Source organism: Phaenicophaeus curvirostris, chromosome 1, assembly GCF_032191515.1.
Source record: "Phaenicophaeus curvirostris isolate KB17595 chromosome 1, BPBGC_Pcur_1.0, whole genome shotgun sequence".
Classification (NCBI taxonomy): Eukaryota; Metazoa; Chordata; class Aves; order Cuculiformes; family Cuculidae; genus Phaenicophaeus; species Phaenicophaeus curvirostris.
In genome coordinates this window covers 17,852,338-17,873,518 of record NC_091392.1, presented here as the reverse complement: position 1 = coordinate 17,873,518, position 21,181 = coordinate 17,852,338, and the positions used below count along the sequence as shown (strand labels likewise).

Here is a 21,181-nt window from a genome sequence, read left to right as displayed (position 1 = left end):
AAAAAAAAAGCAGCAGCATAATGGCAAATACCAACAAAAAAAGAGCCTGAAATGACTGGTAATATTTCATTCTGCAAAATCTCCTCGAAACGAGTCATCTCACTGGACAGAGATATATAATACACTAGTGCAAGCATTTTAAAAGAATGTTAAATAAGTGACTATGTGAGAGGCATTGCACACAATGCAATTAAAGCATGGGTAGATTTCTTAAAGGAGAAATCTCTGGCAGTGGAGTTATCTGGATAATGCTTCATTAACTAAATCAGGCAAATTGGTATTTATTCAGTTCAGAAAGGACCTGTAAAAGCGTACAGTCTCATGGGTTTTTTTTGACTGGTGCTAAATTAAAACCAGTAACGATACTTAGTGGTTGCGAGGTTGTCGCTTTGCCCAGTCTTGAGTGAAACTTTGTCCAGTCACATAAAAGTTTTTTTTCCGTGCTTTGCACAACCAGCACTCCAAGCTGAGTTGGGCTGCGCCTTCAGGCAGCTATAATCTCAGCTATATTATGATGCTAAAAAAGGAATAAATGGGTCCTCAAAAAGCCCCATATAGTTGTGTTACATTCGTTAACACTGCTTAAAGAAAACCACTGGGCTTTCCCACACACCACCAAATATACATATACACATCCTTCAGGATTCACGTTTGAACTTCAGACTAAAGTTTGCTTGACAAACAAGCAGTGGAATCATCATTTTATCGAAGGAAAACCAGAAGAAAGGAGTAATTTCCTGAGAAAAGAAGGCAAACAAACAAACAAAAAGAGCAATATGAGGGTTACTCCCCAAGTAAATTCCTCTACCGACTTAAACACACTCTTTGCCACTCAACTCATGTAGGTACAAAACGAAGAAAGCCTGCCCCACAATCCAAACTATTTTCTCCAGTAAACTGTTATCACAGTTTTCTGACCACAAGGTGGAAAAAACCAGGAGCCGTGCAAGCATGCAAAGGCCTCTTCCAATTTCGGGGCAGCGAGGAGGAACAGGAGGATGCTGAATGCCCAAGAGCTGCTCTGCCCTGCCCTTTCCATAGAACTTTAGTGCCATCTATTGAAAACGTACTGAACAAGGAAGAGGGAAGGGATGCCTATTGATTCGGTATAAAAATAAGACGTTTACTTGTTAAGGGTTTTTCGGTTTATTAATACTCCCATAATGACTACTGCAGTCATCCGATAGCAACAAATATTTTCTATACACTATGCAAGCCTCGTAAAGAAAGGAGACACCGGCTAAATCATGGAATACAAACACCATACACATTATATGTATATATACACTTATATATATATACACACATTTACCAAGAACGTAAGTCTAAAGCTACCTATTATCTAAAGGAACAGAAATGAGAAGGCTTTAACGGAAAGGAAAAATAGAGTGGAAGCGCTGCCGTAAATAGAACATACTGGAAACAGTAAAAATAATTAAGGCACCTCGTAAAGACCTCGGTATTAAAGAAGAGGGTACGTAGACATGCAGATATAATTACCTTCTTTAAGAAACTGTGAGTGGATGACAAAGATAAGAAAACAGCAGATCGCTGCTCCTGCTAGTGCCCATAAAGCTTTCAAGAGCTGCATCTCGGTCTGAAACTCAGCAAATACCCAGAAAGTCACACAATGAATTTCCACGGCGATGCATCAACGCTCCGCTCGGAGCGGCAGGCGCGGCGGCTGCCGGCAGGGACCGCGCTCCCGCGCAGGGCGGGCGAGCCCGGGGCTGCGGAGGAGGGGCCGGGGGCTTCACACCCCGCGCGGGGGCAGCGCCGGCGCCGCGCTCTCCTCGCCCAGGCGGCGGGTCCCCATGAATCAGCGCTCCGCGCCGGCGGGAGCCGCGCCGCGCCGGGCCGGCCGCGGGGGCAGGGAGGCCGCGCGGGGCTGCGCGACGGCGCCCGCTGCGCCGGGGGCCGGGCCCTCCCCGCCGAGGCTCCGCGGGAGCCGCTGCGGCATCGCCGGGCTGCGGCCGCCGCTCCGCCGCCACGGCTCGGGGAGGAGAGAGCGGGCGCGGAGGGGAGGGGGCGGGGGGGGAGGGAGGGATCTCTCTTCGCTGCAACTTCTCCCGGCTGCCGGCAATTTGTTGCACCCCCCGCCCCCCCCCCCTCTCCGGCCGCTCGGAGACGCGGGGCGGGGGACGCGCTCGGCTCGTCCCGCTCCGGCCGAGCTCGCCGGTCCCCACCGAGGGCTCCCCCGGCCTCCCGTCCGGAGCTCGCTCGGTCTACAGGTTGATGCCTCCGTCGCAGCCCTCCCCGCGGAGAACGCGAATGCGAGAAGGCCGGAAAGAAAGAAAGATAGAAAGAAAGAAAAGGAGGGTGCGCTTTTGCCGCCGCCCTCCCGCTCCAGGGGCAGGGCCGAGCCGCGGAGCCGCCGCGCGGGGGACGGCGCGGAGGGGCTGCCGGCGGGCGCCCCGCGGCTCCGCTCCTCGAGCGCTGCCCCGCGCGACTTACGCGGCGCGACCGCGGCGGGCGAAGCGGGCAGCGCAGCGGGGGCGACGGGCGCGGAGCCCGGGGAGGGGAGGGTCGAGGCTCGGCGGCAGCGCGGGCGGCCGGAGCGCACGATGCTCCCCCGGGATGGACGGAAAGAGCGTCCCTAGTTCGGAGGACACAGCCCCAGTCAAGGAATACTTGCACGCTAAGAGCTTTTTTTCATACCTCTTTGCTTACGTGTTTGCGTTAATGTTATTTTCTTGATATTTAAATATTTTCTTGATTTTTAAAAAATGAGACACTCTGTACACTTGGAAGGGCAGGTTAATAAAAGACCAATATTTTTGCTGGAAAACATCTCTCTTTTTTGTTGATTATGTGTGTTAAGTTCACCCCCACGCTTTTTGTTTTTTCACTGATAGCGCAGAGAAACATTAAAACCAAGTATCTTTTGAATTCTGAACTTCACACAAATCCCTGTAAACCCATTTATTGCATTACTTTATTTGAAGATTACAGCAATGCAATGATAAAGCAATGTCACAGCTGCACTAGAGATATTCCTCTGTAAATCTTTCATTCTGAAATGTACACTTCGGTGGGAAATTGGCCATGCCTGGGCGCAGTTCAGGTTCGGTTTTGTTTGTTTATTTGTCTTCTGGGTCAAAGAAAAAAAAGTCTCAAGTAGCTAAAGAAATTCACACATTTTATACTTAACCAAATGCAAAAATACCCCAACCCTGACATAGCAGCTTTTAAGTCCGCAGGTAAACAGATTTTAAAAATGTTTCAAACTGAAGAGTTCATGCAACCCAGGATAAGCAATACAGATTTTTCAGTTTGAACATGCTGAGTTTGGAAATTCTATGAAAAATTTCACACATTACTTTCTTTTTTGTCTAAAATTGTGTGAAGACCCACATCCCCTAATTGCTTGCTGCTTTTGAGGTGCCCTTCTCCTGTATTAAACTGATCTTGTCCCTGTGGCTTTCTAAATTAGATGAATACTCCCGGACTTCCGTGGGCTTTGGATCAGACCCTTTCATAAGCGAGACATCAGAATATGACACTGTGCTTCCTGGCCACAGGGGAGTCACTCTACATGCACGCTACTGTAAGTGGGAGCAAAATCTGGTTCAGCGCTCACACTGTACAGAGATATTTAGTCTCATAGCAACAAGGGATTCCAGAAGACTTCCCATTTGAGAGGACAGTGGTACCTGGCAACGTCGTTTGCTGTACTAAATATGATTCACTGTGGGTTTTCTGTTTTCTAAATAGCTTTGCACCTTTCAAATAGGGTGAGTCCTATTCAAAAGTACCCATCGATTTCTTTACTTGTCACCTGCATAAAGATTTATAAAATATTAACGATATTTCAAGTTACCCATGTAGACTTCTCTGGAAGACTTTTCTGTATGAATTCCACTGCCAGAAATTCCCCTTTGTGTTTCAGCCTGTTAAAATTTGCGTCCCCAACTAATGGAATAACACCTGTCAAACAACTTCTAAGCCTGCTTAGGCCAAAAGAGACTTGGAGCACTATCTCACCGTGAATTTTGTGGTTTTCACCAGAGCTCTGACCCCATACATCTCCAGCAATATAAGGCAAAAGGCTGTGGTCCCAGCAGTAGTTCCTGATGGGGACCACTCCTATTTGTGTCTTAATGTTAAAGGAGGGATGCTCATCATCTGAGATCTGGTGAAGGATGGTGATGGTGCTGGAAGACATTTCCAATCCAGAAGACAGTTGCAGCTGGGAAAAATAGTGAGGAAGTGAGGAATGCATTTTCCTGATGATCAAGGAGCAAGAGCAAATGTGTGTAAGATGCAAGTTCCTCTGATTTCTAATGGGAAAGCAGGACAAAAATGAAGTGCATACTTTCTAAATGTGTGCTCTCTTTTGGAAGTACAGCTCATTTGTTCTTTTTACCAAAACTTCAATCTAGTTCTGCAGAATTACTAAAACTGGAACTCTGTAGCAAAGACAGCAGCCTTTGCTGAAATCTAGAGGTTTAAAAATATTACCTATACTCTGCATGTAACTCTGTGAAAAAAATCTACCAAACTTGAGAAGATTTATTCTTCACTACTGAGATACTTTATAAATAAAAACATGCTAAAACTCCTGGAATGCATTTGTGTTCAAATTGTATTCCACATACCTATGACAAAGCTCCTTGTATTTTCAGTTTTGTCGAATGTCTTTTTCAGAATTATTTTATTCCTGCTCATGCAGTAAACCCCAAAATTATGCACAGCCAGTGCAGATCTAAATGCAGCAGCACAAGAGATGACGTTAGCTCATTTTCACTAATGAATTTGGAAACTACTACTGGCTTTGAATCACAAAAAATAGAGTAGACAATATCTCTTATTAGGTTATCTACACCAAACCTTTACCAATGCCCACTGGATTACATTTCTGTTACTTTTGAGTTACTCAGGCAATAGTCTGTCACCAGTCACTTGAGGCGATTATTCCAGCCCAGTGGCTCTCTCAGCTGGAATTTTTCTCCTGATGCTAAGTTTAACATTTTATTTTGTGGAAATTCACCCAGTTCATCCTTCACATATGTCTGCAGTAGCTTTATAAATCTTTTTCCATTTTGAATCTAACTAAAATAAATGATATATTGAATATAGAGTAATGAATACAGATGGATATATTTCCACCAATTAGTTTTTGCAGCTTTTAAGTACTTTTACCCCTCTGTTTTCTGCATGTCAGTGGCTGGTTCAATTTTCCTTGCTACTGGGCTAGTCACAGCTACAGCAGTCCTCAAAATTTTATTGCTGATCTTCAGCTGATGCTAGGCAAGTGCCATGGGAGTAGAAATTTCTCTCTAAAGAGATTCTGTTAATCTCTTTGGATTAGGTCAGTGACATGATTTAGGTCAGTGACGTGATGTGGCTATCATAAGAACCACAAATACACATCCACTTGACCATCTAAAAGTTTTGCTTCACTTTTCTTTCATTCTCCCAATTAGATGATGTGTTAATGCTTTTAATATTTTTTGACAGATCAAACCTGTTTCCAGGCCTTTTTCCTAGTGGCAGATTCCTAAGAGAGATTGTGCAGTTTAGGTATTTTAGAATAACAAATGTGCAATTTCCTTGCTACAGTTCATCATGACTTCTTAGAACTTCTGATGCATTTTTCTCTTTAAGCCATTTTGTTTCGTTTGGCTTTTCAATTGTATTATTTTGCTGTACTTCTGTATTACTGACTTCCTACCATCTTACTGACTTTCTATCAAGTTATGATTTTCTCTCTCTTTTCTATTCATAGAGAAAGAACTGTTCCAGCAGTTCATGGCATGGGAACAGTTGCTCATTGGGAACTCGCTGCACTTTCTCCCACGTAGCAGTCACCAGTTGGTAACAACTTTTGGCCGCTACAGACAAAGGCTTAAAGGAGCTGCCTAAGAAGTGGTGAAAGGTTCTGTAAGACCACTATGATCTCTTGAACCACTGGCAAATTTCCCCAAAGCACAAATCCAAAATGACACAGTATACCAATCGCAGATAAAATGGATGATGTAGTCAAAGCATGTCACCATGTTCCTCTTTCCACATTGTACTCATTGATCATCTTCCCTATAGCTGTTCATAAAGCAATCCCCCGTTATATGTTTCAAATCTTTAAGCAGCTCGATTCTGAAATATTGCTTTTATCCTCTTTCCTTTTACCTTAGACACTCAACCTGTTACTGGGAGCACCTAGCTATGCAGTAGCTGCTCTGACACATTTAACAGCACAATTATAGATGACTTGGTAACCACCCATTGACTAAAAATAACCTAGCAACTGAAGACACACTTAGGCATTTATACTTAGATATCCCAGAGGAACCCTTCACAGCTCCTGTAGCTGGGGAAAACATATGTATCTCACCAAATGCAGTAGGCTAGGAATCCTCAGGGGTGGGGGCGGGGGGACTTGGGGGAAGCAATAACATTGCACAGCTGAAAGATTTTCCAGACAACACTTTGTCAGCTAATCCAACTCTTATCCAACTAGCTCTGCAATTAAGGTTTCCTACTGAGAACAATGAGAGCATTATGACCTGGGGAATTTTCTACATAGAAAAATCCCAACACATCTGATATTACAACTTTTAGAGCCTTAAACCATCCATCTCCTATGCTGATGGTACTTGCAGCCAGTACAGATCCAAAAGGACTAGTGCCAGTATGCATATGAGAAAATGCATGAGCTGTAATGAATGAGCTGCCAGTGAGAAGGGAGCCAGGGGAGAATATCCTGTGTGAAGAACCTGCTGAAACTCATTCTTGCCTTGAAGGGTATGGATGTTCTTTTTTCCATTTTTTTTTTAATATATGTAAGATGTAACAAGTTTTCACTCAACCTGTTCAGGAAGAAACATTCTAATGTCTGAAGAAAGAGACATCTAAATGATGCGATCTGATTTCTATGATACATGATTACAAGTGCTATGGCTGCCAATGGATAGCTTTATTTGCTTGAGGGAAAAAAGAAACCTGGTTTTAAATTGACAGAACCACACATGTCTGAATGGAGAGCTTGTAACACTGTCTGTCTGCCCATCCTTTCCTACTCCCTTTTTTTTTTCTGGTTTGTTTATGGTCTTCATCCCTTCTTGTTTTCAAGATATGCCTTCATTTAACTAAAAAGATCTGAACAGATAGCAGTTTACATCCAGAAGGAGAACTAATATCTCAAAGAGAGAGTCTACAACATCTTGAGGGCCTTTCAATCAACCTGCATTCAGTTGTCAATTATTGCCTTGAAATTATAAGGAAGTCCTCAAATTCAGATTGGAAGGGGTCTTGAGCAACTTGATCTGGTCAAAGATGTGTCTGCTCATGGCAGAGGACTTTGAAGGTCCCTTCCAACCAAAACCATTCTGTGATTCTATGATACTTCAGAGAGAGCATAGAACCATTGAAACTCACAGTTAAGACTATTGGGCAAGACATAGGCTTGAATGTTGTAGATATGTTCACGAAAATCACAATTAAATTGAGAGGGCTTATCCTTGTACTTTCTACATATTTTAAGATCATTCGGATTTTTTAACAATTTTAGAAAAACAATTGTTTACTGCCATTTTAGCAAAAGGATTTGTATTATAACCATGATGATGAAACATATGAAATTAACAGAATTATGATACACAATTTCCAGCATCAGTTACTGAGGTTCTAGCTTTTATGCATGCAACAAAAATGCTGTAACATTCATTATGCTGTTAAATGAAAATGAGACCCATGGAGAAAACCATGCTGAATAAGCTGTATCTCTGTGTCAAGTCACAGCAAACTTTATAGAAAGACCAGGCGCAGTGTTGTAAGAAGAATTAATAAGCTAATAAATCTGGGGGTTTTGTTGCTTACTTCCATCTTAGGAGAGGGGGAAAGTAATAAAAAAAAAAATCCAAATTCTGCAAGAGTGCATTCTACTGTACAAACATACTCACTGGCAGCTCAACCAATAAGCTCTTTCACCTATAGCTTGAACTTTAACCGGAGAACTCTCTTTACAATTACTTAGCTGTTGACTTTCCACCTCAAAACCTGGATATCTCGAAAACTGATCAGGAGCTGAAGTCAGGCCATAATGGAGACTTTTAATTCTTTCCATTAGAGATTCTTAACTGTAGTAAGTAGGAAAGGGAGCTGCAGAAAAATGGAGCATGTTGAATACAAACCAGGCACCTCCACGGTTAGTTAGAACAAGTTCTGAATGTATGAGGAAGAGACAATGACTGCCTCTGTAATATTTGAGCACACTGGGTGATATTGAGGTAAAGGGTAATCTTTGTTTACTACTAAGCTAGTGGAGGGGAAACACTTTTCTGACAAAAGTTACAAACGTTTCAAAACTTCAAATAAACAGTTGAAAATTGTTTCATGCACAAAATGAAAAATTATTACATTTTAAGTATAAATTAGAATAAGTTTACCACTATGGCATTCTTTTTTAAAACCTGAAAACTCTCATGTTTTCAAGAGATCTACAACTGCTATAGACTGTGACGTTAAAGGAGGCCCAGAATTGTATATATTGAGTTTCTTCTAGGTCTGTGTTCAGGACTTTAAAAGTCTTGAATAAGGAGAAAATGAATTTTAAATTTATAATCTTAGATCTTAGAACCTGTTTGTCATTCTGAAATATAAACCAATAATTTTACAAGCCATTCATGTATAATATAGTCCACTAGTTCTTAACAGTAAAGAAAAAAGAAAGTATTAGCTAGTCTCTAGCTATTATTAGATATGGCCAGTTAATACTAAATGGTATAAAACATATTTTGTTCAGTAGGATGAAAATGGATTACTGCAAGCTAATCTGAGATTTATTACTGGACTGGGTGGAATTAACACACTGGAGGCCAATCTATGTATACCTGCGGTGGGATAATGGCAGGAACTGCAGATTAATATAACCTTCCCTTGCATTCGCAAGTGATTCATCACTTGCTTGTCTGTTTGGTTTTGTGGGAAGTTTATTTCTTTTATTTACCAGATACATCAGGCAGCCTATAGCTTACTACAGTTAATGAAGTAGCCACTGTATAGCAGCTTTTCACAAAAGTTTTTTTTTTTCTTTTTTGTGCAAAGTTACTTTAAAAGGGAAACAACCTCTTTGGTTTTGTTTTGAATTATGCTGTTCTAATAGGAATAATTTTTCTGCATGCCTACATTGCTTTAAAATGGAAAGCTTTCATTACAACATGAAATGGATTTTGGCATTGACGAAAAAAGCCAGATATTAAACTAGTACCCTTGGCACACGGGGCAGTGACAGTGCACAGCCTGAACTAACTTCTGTAAAAACCCTGGAGACACTGTAGCACATTCAGTGGAATTTCAGCAGGATAAAACATTACAAAGAGTGTTATACAAATATTTTAAGAGATAGAACATCCTTCTCCACAGCAGAATATACAGTCTCCCTGGACATTGCTTAACCTTTAACAGAGAAAGAGTGAAGTGGATCATGGACGTCTCTTTATGCCAGCTCCTGGGAGGTTTTAGCACCACACCAGTGCTGGACTGTCCCAATCATCATACTCATCAGCAGGCTTTTGGACGAAAGACTGATTTCTTCACTTAATGTACACTCAGTGAAAGCCCCACACCAACACCCCATGTCTATATAGTCCTCCATGCACAGGTTTAAGTTCACTAGTTCACATATTTTTAGTTGCCCATGTCTGTATATGAAAGGGGAGATGAGTCATGATAACTAGTTGCTTCTAACTGAACATAAGCATATAAGGTAATATGTAGATAGTACAGATGATCTAGGAACTACAGCTTGAATGACAGTTTAAGTCTTAAACTAACATATTGGTTAAGACATACCTGCAGAAACAGCTTTGACCTTAAAGTCACAGTGAAAATCTGCATATGTTTTACCTCACCACTATACTAATATAATGGCTATATTACGGTGTTATATTAATATAATATTATACATTGAATGGCTACTATAGTAAAAGTAGACACATCAGAAATGGATAATAATGAATTAAAGTTTTTATGCATGAGTTACTACATACAGATTTGATATTGTATTTTTTTAAATGCTTGTAACTGGTTTTTTTTACAAGAAGATCTTTATTTGTTTTGTTTAACATTTCAGAGGAAACTGATATAGTTTATTCTGTCAGTAATACACAGAACAAGAGATCAATAACACAGTTTATAAACTATATGCTCTCAATCCATGCCATAGTGCTTTGAGAATGTGTCAACACTCAGCGATTTCCTTACCCAGCTCAAAAGCATCTTGGAAGCACCCCGGGCAATGTCTCATATACAGCCATTGAGGGTTATCCGCTCCAAAATAGCTGTTATAATCTGAATGGAAGAACCATAAATGATTCAATTGAAATCACTTCTGAAAATGCAAAAGGAAATGAACACAGAATAAACTACAACATTAGGGTGTCTAACAGCCTCCACACCTAAAGATTTAGAATTGAAGACACTTGTGTTCCCACTTAGAATCATCCTACTGTATGGAACAGCTACTTTAAGACTGTGAGAACGGTATTCATAAAATTGACCTTCACTCTTTTGCATCATTTCAGATATAAGTTAACCAAACACATCCAACTGCATCGGACATAACTGAAACTAGGTAAAAGAGTCTATCTATCTCCACCCTTCTCTCCTTCTGTCTTTCAAAGAGTCTAAATATTTGTATCTTCCCTGTGAAGGAGATATACTGTGTTAAATATACTGTGTTAAATAATACCTTAAAATCTAATGCCACCAAATGTTGGATCCACAAAGACAGCTTGCTTTTTTTTTTCCTTTATGAGGAAACAATGCCAGAAAAAAAAAATCCTTTTTTACACAGAAAATGAATGGAATTCTGTAAAATGAGAAAAAATCAGACTCCCAAGGCACATGACAATTACCTCTAGAAATGAGGGACTAGCAAAAGACAGTATGCTAACTAGAATAATTGTTATGGTTAAAAAGGATATTTTAGATGTATTTTGAATGACAACCGCATTTGTATTACTTTCTTCTCTTTGCCTACACATAACAGATATTGTTCTCCCATTAAGTACCATTAGGTTTTAAAATATTTTTTTTCATAATCACTTCTGTACAATATAGAGGAGCTATGAGAAGCAGGTGTGTACTTTATGTAGTAAAGTGAAATATCAGAGGCTATGAGCAAGATAACATCTAATTCTTTATTAACTGTTGCCTGAGGGATCAGCAAGGGAAAAGTTATTCTGTTGATGTAAACACATGCAGCTGGCATCAATCCTAAAGACATGCCACAGGTACAAAGGTGTTTATCAGGAATGTCGTCCTACCAAAGTGGATAGAATGCGTATACGACCAATGATCTCCTACCATGAGAAGGAGCTGCAGTTAACTTCGCCATAAGGAAAAGGCCTTCCCCTTTCCAGGTTATGTACCCTACTGCTTCTCATACAGAAGAACATCCTCAAGAAGGCAGTCATTAAAACATAGTAATGCAACTGTAATAGCTTGAGTAGGTATAACTATTTTCTTTTCCTTTTCCAGCTATAATTCCAAAGATGTGTGTCTTCCTTTGGACAGAAACAACATAGGACAAAAAATTTTTAACAGAAATTTGAATTTTCCACTGCTTGTGCTGCTCATCTTGGCTGACTATCAGAAGTGAGTTTATTAAATAGGCATCTGGGGTTTTTTTATTTGTTTTTTTCAAAATGTATTAATCTTTATCATCCCAATTATTTTTTGTATGTGATGCATATAGTGTATCAAAGAGGATTAGTTTGACTCAAAATGTAAAATATTTCCTATTTTTTAAGAAGATAAAAATAATCCTTTGAGTTACATTTTTTCCCCCCGAATATTTTGGTAGAGATTTTACTGTAATTTCAGGAAAATTTTGGTAATGAAGGATCTGACATAAATAATGCCTAATAAACAGAAACATCAATAAACTAAGAGTTTATATTAAACAGATGTTCTAGTATAAAACAACTGAGAGAAAATAATGTTTTATTAGCAATTGGTAATGATGGTTCCTCTCCTTGACTTAATTGATACTTTTTATTCAGTAGTGCATCAAGTTATATTGCAAAATCTGGACTTCCAATTAAGAATACCCTGTCACATTTACTGATAAGCTGAAGGAAGCCACGACTGTACCGAGTCTTTAGCTAAGCCCAGAAAACGGGATACTATACAATGAGGTTGGGAACAGCCCGATGGTTGCAAATCCAAGTTAGGACTAGGAGATGATGCTCATGACTTCTTTTGTAATAAGCTCGTACAATGCTGCAATAGTGTACTTTACTTCTTTCTTCCATTTTTAGTTCTCCTGTCTAGAGTAGTACATATTGCATATGCATATAATACAAGATAATATCAACTCCATGCAATCTCCAGTTCTCACAAAAAGGAAAAAAAAATGACAAAGCTCTTTTCTCCTGCATTGTGCAAAAAGTCTAACCATAGCTTAAACCAGTATTCATCTTGAAAAGCATTTCCACTCTACCTCATATGGGAACTTTATTAAAAGTAATTCCATTCAGTACGTATTAAAGCAACTATTGTGCAGAATTGGACTTCACAGCAAGCAGGCAATCCCATGGACCCCAGAACAAATGACACCTGTTCTCCTGTATGTTTACATCTTGTAGTTGATTGCAAGCTTTGATTTTCTACCACTGGATATTTTTTAAGACCATGTCAATTCTCCACATTTAATATGGTAGGAGATCATAGCATCTGTTTCCACTCTTGGGACTTCATAGAGTCTCTGTCTTCTAATGATCACCTATTTTCATAAACATTTTGAAACTCATATTTGATGCTTCTGTCTCTCAGAGAAGTCAGCATTAAAACATTAAAAAGTTTTACATGGAAGCACAATGGATATCTTGTTTGCTGACTCTCAAAAAATGCAGAGCCCTCTTCAGTGTCCTCAGGGGCTGTTCACACTCTTCCAAATCCCTTACTTCCATAATTTATCTACTGCCACTAGTTGCTACAAATGGAAATAAACCATAATGAAAGCCTTTTTGAAGCCTTTGCAGCACCTATTTCTCCTATTCTCACCAACAAGTCCTCTACAAAGCCCTTGGGAATATTGAACATTCTTCTTCTTCTCCTTGGTGCTAATGCTCTGAGCCCCATATTGAGATTTTAATACTGTACAGCACTCAGCCAGGCAAATTATCAAATCAAATTATAGTGGCTTACCAATTTACCTCCCATCAGCTCTAGAGCAATACCTTGTTAACCTGCTATAACTGTGTTGTGCGTCTGAACTGAACACATATGAGTGAAGGTTATTTCAGAAAGAAAGGACAGACTGAAAAAGCAACTTATATCCACAAGGAAAAAGTAGGCTAGAATTTTGAGCAAACTGTTTAACTTTAAAGGCAATTAGGCAATGGGATTACTTGCCTGAGGAGGTAGTTTAGGCAATGTAATAAGAAGTGCTTAAAACAGAAGAAACTACTTGCGAGACAGATACAGATGTAAATAATCCTCCATGTTTTGAACTAGATGAATCAGGAGAGGTATCTTTTCTGTTTAAATGTCTGACTATAAAAATTCTATTCTTTTTCCTTGGGAACAGCTTTCAAACTTATGACTGTTGACACCTGTTCTGAATACTAAAGTGAAACTGCACTCCAAAGGCAATTTAACCTCACTGTATCATTATAAAGTAGATTTATTCATAAGGAGCATCTATGAAAAACTTCCAGCAAAAAAAGTCCTTAGTCAGGGAGATGCACATTGTTGCAAAAATGGATTGTTTCTCTTAAGTGCTTATATGGCCCCATCACTATAGTATCCAAGTGCCTTACAAACATTAATGAATGTATTCTCACAACACCCCTGGGAGATAGAGATAGTATTATTAGCTAATGCACAAAGAGTAGCTTGTCCAAAGTCACACAGAAAGTCTGTGGCACAGCCAAGACTCAAAACTGTGATTTCCTGCCCACTGCCGTAACCATGACTATATTCTCCTGTCCATATACAGCATTTCAAAATATGTTACATATAACCTCAGATCTTTACACAATAAGCTTTTCTATTCAGCTGTAGATCCAATTGCTGACTTAATAAATAAAAATAACTTTGTTTATCGGGAAGCTTCATTACAGCAACAAATCTGTAGGTTACTGAAACAATGACAGTTATAGGGGCCATAACTGGTTCTGATATATGAGAGCAGTGAAAGCAAATTCCCTGATCGTCACATTCAGAACAGGGGGCATCATATCCAGAATATGATTTTGATGCCAAAATATTTTCCCTCAGACAATGTAAATCTTGCATTATATGGAGGAGTCTAGTTTTGAGGGGGGGAAAAAAAGGGAAAAGAAAAAAAAAAAAGACTATTTCCTACATAATTCCTTTAGGATAAATTAATTCTGTAATGAGACATGTACAGTAATTTTAGTTTGAATGAGGCCAAATCTAAAGGGACAAGCATATTTACCCCTGAATATCAAAGAACAGAATTTAGCTTATAAATAAAATACTATAGTAATGCAAATATATGATATTTATAAAAATAAACAGGTTTGCAGTCATTTAGATTAATTTTTAATAATTCAGAGATCCGATCAAATGATAACAGAATTCTTCGGAATCTGGAACACAGCAATTTGTCTTTCATTTTGGCAAGGAGGGAAGTGTAGGCATTATATTTTTTCTCAAGTGCCAGACAATCGTAAAAGAGAAAATAGAAGACGGCTGCATTATGGAAAAAGGCATGAAGATGTAGTAGATCACAAAGTGAATAATGATCCAAAAATCACAATACTGTTGCCACAAAGTGAAGCATAATTTTGTAATTCATTGGCAGAAACAAAAGACTAGGTAAGTAGTGTCTCCTGAACCTCTCCACTCCTGAAGTTTCAGCAATAACACCTTTCTCAGTTTGTGGCTTCGTGTTTTAAGAAAGATGTAGATAAATTAGACCTGGGTTTAATTAGAGATACCAGTATAGCAAAGGGGATATACATTAGATGTTAATGGAAAACAGCCTAGATATCAGGATAGTTAAATGGTAGAGCAGATTATCATTGAGAGGGAATCCACATCTCAACAGGTGTTTAAGAATAAGTTAAATAAATACCCATTAAAGGTGATCCTAATTCCCATAAGAGGATAGACTATATTGTGTCTTCACATCCATTTCAGTCTAACACATATATTTAATCACTGTACAGACAGTGCAGTTTCTCAGATCCCTTATTCTCCAAGAACTCCGTAGCATCATTCTGTTTTCTCCCTCTCTCCCCTGCTTCTCTTTCTCTCTTACTCTCCCTTTATCCTTCCTTTTTTCTTTCTCCTTCCCTCCCTCCCTCCCTTCCTTCCCCCCTTCCTCCCACATCAGCTCTGTCTCTCCCTTTCTGTCTTTCTCTCTTTCTTTGCTCATCCTGTCACCTCTCCTTCCGTTCCTTCTATATGCTTTTAAACTGATGCATCCCTAGTTGGACTGCAAATTCCTTACGCATCTACCTTTAGCAGCCTTAGCATGTCAAGCACCATCCTGTTCTGAGGGGACAGACATCTGTTCCCTAGAAGACTACATAAAGATTTAAATTTAGATAAAATGTGATTTAAGGTCCTATCATACCTTCACTACAGGACCAGAAAACTGGGTACTCCTCAGTAATTTTCATTATCATTTTTATTACCGCTCTGTAAAGGAAAAAATAGGAAGACAGACTGTACATTAGCAAAACTATCAGATTACAGAAACAGAGACTCTTGCTATTAAGGAGCTTAGGTGCTCAGTTAGGTTGTACGAGTAGTTTTTAGTTTTCCCTGATTCTTCCAAGTCCAGCAGTAGTTCTTTTTCTTTTTCTTTCTGTTCTTGTAAGCTACCTGCTTACATTTCCACATGCAAAAAAAAAGTGCTCTGATTCAATGTGTTCGGTATAGATCATTCTGTTTCATAAAAGTCAAACCAATGTCACTTTAAAGACAAGAAACTGATGTCCACTACCATCACTTTGTCTCCTTTCATTTCTTTTGAGACTGCTGATACAGGAATTGGATGGAGATAACTAGAACTGCACTCATGTAAGAGAATAATAAAATTAAATTGTTCCTAGTTCCAGGTGGGATGCAGTATTTGAACAGTCAAACAGGAGTGTGAAAATGTTTCTAATGAAGGACTAAAGGAAGACTTTAAATTTCTAGCACCCTCTTGGAGATACTATATAATCCCTTCTGGGACTGCTTGGTAAAAATGAGATCGGACCATGTTTCGTGGTTAGAACAGGTTACTCTGTTCTTCATCCCACTTTGTCCCCAGAGATATACAGCTTGCTGGAAGAAACTTCACTTATCTGAAGCCATAATGAGATCAACAAGTATATTTTTACTTTGTGAAAAGGCAGCCTGCATAGCTGCCACAGAGGAGTAGAGGAGTGTGGTACTTTATACAAATAATTCATATTCACTGCAGTAAAATTTATTAGAATGGCTATATTTATGTGCAGTTTAGAAGTTACTGTATAAAGGATTCATTTAAAAAAAAAAAAAAAACACCGTCTGGCAAGTCCAAAAGAACACATATGGAGTGAAGCCCTCACTCAAGGAGAAAACGAACCTTTGCCTACAATGTCGAGGAACCTACAGGATGCTTTTCAGAAAATCTGGAAAGAAAGACTACTGAAGCTAAAAGTAGATACCAGAAATCCCACTTACAAGACACTAGCAAGGGGCCTCTGCTGTGAAGTTTGTGGAGTGCCTGAACAAACACTAGTGAAGAAAGCCACAGGAATCCCAATACTGGAAAATGAAAGTTAAGCTGTTAAATATGAACATATGGGGCTAGGCAAGCTGTAGGAGTCCCAGCTAGTTGTGATGGTAGCAACTGATCCTCACAGAAAGGTCATATCAATGAAAATAGTCTCAGAACTGTGAGTATCAGTTAAAATGGATGGCTTCACTTAAAATGGACAACCACCATTGACCTAATCAGCAAAGAGAATGATGATGACTCAGTGAACAAAAAAATCATAAAATGTTAGTTGACATTTGGTCATGAGCAGCATTGTGCTAATTTTGCCAGAAGCTAACAGATTGTCAACAACATATAGAGGTAAGATTTTAGAGAATAGCAGAAGCAAAGTAAAATTATTCTCTTTTGTGACAGGTCTTACTTTCATTGCCTGCTTTAATAATCTCTAATCTGCCAAATTAATTCTAAAAGACAATCAGAAATACAGTTGTGGAGTGTTTCTTTGTTTGGTTTGGTTTGTTCTGTATCTGTGCTTGAACTGCTGGAAAGCACAGAGTGCTTCTGACATTCACTCAGAAAACAAGGGCCAAATGAATGAGAAAAATCTGGGGAATTACTCCTAACTATCACATAGAGGCTCAAAGTGAAAACATGAGACTGCCTCACGTAGCCTCATTTCACCAGGAATCACAGATTATTTCCTCTAATTTTGTAGAATCATAGAATCACCGTATCTTTGAGGTTAGAAGGAACCTCTGGAGACCATCTAAGTCAAATCTCCCTGCTCAGAGGAGGGTCAACTGATGATGCAGGTCACTCATATTTTTCTTCTGTTTAAATGGAACTTCTTATATTTCTATTTATGCCCCTTGTCTCTTGTCCTATCATAACAATTTAGGCAAAACTTAACCAAAGTGGAAGAAATTAAATTTGATAGCAAAACTTTATAGAAGTCAAATTGTTGAAAGGAAGGACATTTTATATCACATCTAGTATTAATTTCAGTAAATTAAAAAAAAAATAATTGCACTGACAGTGGTCGAAGAGTCATAATTATGTTCATACTCATGCACAATAATATATAACTATATATAATACAGATATATACAAATGACATAGTTCAGTGCACAGAAGGAAGTACCATAACAAAATAACTGATGAAAATCTCAAGAAAATAATGTCAAAACAGCTGTTTCCATGAAGATAGTGCTACTATGTCTTGTCAGATACAACCTAAGGAAATCAAAGAGTAATTCAATCACAAGACGGGAATCCCAAATAATTTATATTGAAGTCAAGGAGTAGGATAAAGAAACAATGCAGTAACATGACCATTCTTCATGTTGCTCCCCTTGCAATAAAAGCTACAGCACAACAGTAAGTGAAAGCAAAGAGATTTTACTAAGTCTGCATGTAGCATATATTTAGATTAAATTTTACTGAGGTCCATAGTGTTAATTATAACCTGATCAACTTAAGTAAATTAACATTAAAATAAATACTGAAGAAATTAAAATATACTCAAAAGAAGAAACTGAGTCCATAGTTCAATCTGAGAACAACAACAACAACAAAAAGTTAGTAATAACCATGATATTGCAAAATTATGTTATTGGACTGGTCATCTACTTTCTCAGTTAAATTTTGCATTCCTTGTAGTTGAGTTATCTTTGATGTACAGGGCTAGTTTTGTGATCATGCCTTTTGTGGTTTAATGAAAACGTTCAGTATGTGCAGATAAGAATTTTCATAAAAATGCAAGTGGCATGCAATGGCAAGTTGCTCCTGGGAATCACTAAACTGGAATAAAATCTTCTGAAAGACAAAGACAGCTTAGAAAAATCTGATGCCTACCTGCTCCCAAAACTACTGTGAGACCACCTGAGAAAAGAGGTGAAGACCGTGAGACTTTTCTGCTTTACTTGCACTAGGAGAATCAATACTTTTAATCTTGGAATCCACAAGAGCTACATTGTTATAAGGATATAGTATATTTAGTTATAGTGAATATAGAACCATAGAACCATAGAACCATAGAATCACCAGGTTGGAAGAGACCCACAGGATCATTGAGTCCAACCATTCCCACCAATCTCTAAACCATGCCCCTCAGTACCTCATCCACCCGCACCTTAAACACTTCCAGGGAAGGCAAGTCAACCACCTCCCTGGGCAGACCGTTCCATTGCCTAATGACCCTTTCAGTGAAGAATTTTTTCCTTATGTCGAGCCTGAACCTCCCCTGGCGGAGCTTGAGGCCATTCCCTCTTGTCCTGTCCCCTGTCACTCGGGAGAAGAGCCCAGCTCCCTTCTCTCCACAACCTCCTTTCAGGTAGTTGTAGAGAGCAATAAGGTCTCCCCTCAGCCTCCTTTTCTTCAGGCTAAACAACCCCAGCTCTCTCAGTCGCTCCTCAAATATCAGGAAGTATCTTTTATGGCAAAAACTTACTCTACAGAGAAGCATGAAAATTAAGATACAGCTTTAACAGTATTTCTTTGTTGTTGCACTAAACATGATAGTTACGTGAGCTTATATCTCATAGAAACTTTCTGCTCTAAGCTTATCTCACCCATAATCGAATTGATAACCTACAATATACATAGTTATAGTATAATTCTGGTATTAAAATAAAAGCTGCAGGACCATCTTGGTTTAACCATTTCTGATCATGCCACTATTAGACTATTTTCTTTCTCTTTGCCAAAAGTTAATGGTTTGTATTTATTAATTTAATAAATGTGTTGCATTCAGTATAGTAAGAATTAATTACTCAGATTCATAACATCCAAAGTTTCAACTCACGTGGCAGAAAACAGTCTACTCCTTGCAGTCAGGAAATGGAACTAACCAAAACAGAACCTTTGTTCTATATTGTTAAATATTTGCAGTTGACACCGTGTCAACATTAAACTAGAGAAGAACCATAAACTCCAGTTCAATTGTGACTAGGATCTATAATGTCTGAGACCTACATCTTAGTAAAAAGAGAAAGTGATGGCTGTAATTGTCCACAAATTCAGAAGGGGTTGCTTTCTTGGAGTTAGTGATGGGCTCATAAATTTCTGGAGAAGTTACTTCAGAAAATAATATCAAGTTTTGAATGACAGCCAGAAGGACTTTCTTCCAACAAATAATATTTCTGTGTGAGTTCTTGCTCTTATTTCTGACATAGGAAACTGTTTCTACCAGAAGAGGGTGACATGAATCCTGGCAATAAGCTAAGCGGATAATGTGTCCTTGCTCTAAAACCTTATACAGTACGTATGTTATATGCTCAGTATGAAAATGCACCTACCTGACTCTCCAAGAAAGAGAGATTTTCAAAACACTGGCAAAAGCCTGAACTACGGCAGCTAAAGGTGTTTATTGCTAAAATTAGAGGCTTAAGGCAATATTTTAAATCCAGTGAGGAACGTATATATAGCATATGAAAAGTGAAAAGATCAACAGGATTTTCAAAGCTTGCTCAAAATATCAATGATTGAATTTCTTATGACTGAATAAATGGGTTAAGGAAAATTAGAGCAAAGTGTTAACTGCATCTTTAAAATTCTGCTGGTTTTATTTTGTTCAATTAATGATTAATAGTTTGAACTTTTAATAACTACTAAGTAACATAAAAGAATAAAGTCATATTGCATGACATCCCAAAACAAGGGATTTGTAGGGAAGCTGAGAGACAGTTATATCATTTTATAAATTACCACAATGAATTCAATGGGGAAAAAAAAAAAAAGACAGGGAGATAAACAAAGCAATGCCAAATATCTTAGTTTACTTCCTCTCCTAAGCATGAAAAAAAGAAAGGAAGGACTTGACACAACCCTCCTAAAGGACAAGTTTGCATGGCCTCGGAGGATTTAATGTATTCCATAAGGAGAAAGAACACTACAGATAACTGTTTATAATCAATAAGATTTATTATAAAGGCACTTTAAAAAACTTTTAACTGACAATGTCTATATAATGACAATATTCTAATCATTTCTATACCCCTTTCACATAGTTCCGTGAGGCAATGCCATGGGAGTGCTGCCATGAGCTGTCCTTTCAGCACCACAACCCACTGCATCACCAACAATGGTTGCACTTCTAAAACTTCTCGAATTAACTCCAGCAGTTAATTATCTTATGAAACATGAGGAATGTTCCTAACATTTTCAGACTCTAGACATATATGTTTAAAAGACACAAACTACTCAAACAGATCTGATTTACACCTATGTAGTCATTTACAACAAACACTGGTAATTTTATAAACCACTATTTTTATGGAAGACAACAAACACATTGCTTTAAAACTATGTATTGGTTAAATTCATATATGTGTTTCAAAATCCTGTCAGGGTTACAAAGCAAGAAATCACTTCAGCTCAACACTTGATCATGCATAATAGAATTCCTTTAAACAAACAACTAATTATACCAAATCCCACATTACAAAAATGCATTGATTATATATGTGGTAAATGTAGATTTTCCTCCCAAAAACTCTATGTGACAGAAAATAC

At 38.5% G+C, this 21,181-nt stretch overlaps 1 protein-coding gene across 6 annotated transcripts in view; it reads right to left on the bottom strand.

Moving 5' to 3' along the window:
- TAFA5 (TAFA chemokine like family member 5) overlaps window positions 1-21,181 on the bottom strand; it is a 422,687-nt gene that overhangs the window by 308,571 nt on the left and 92,935 nt on the right. For 4 of the 6 annotated variants that reach the window (XR_011336729.1, XR_011336730.1, XR_011336734.1 and 1 more), the window contains exon 2: window positions 10,204-10,290. The exons of 1 other annotated variant lie outside the window; for it this stretch is intronic. Coding sequence is in view for 1 of the 5 variants with exons in the window: in XM_069849979.1 (XP_069706080.1) it covers window positions 10,204-10,290 (87 nt within the window). In the remaining 4 variants the exon portion in view is untranslated. Of the gene's footprint in view, window positions 1-1,500; window positions 1,690-10,203; window positions 10,291-21,181 lie in introns of those variants that run through there. One more of the 6 variants, XR_011336736.1, reaches the window with a different exon arrangement.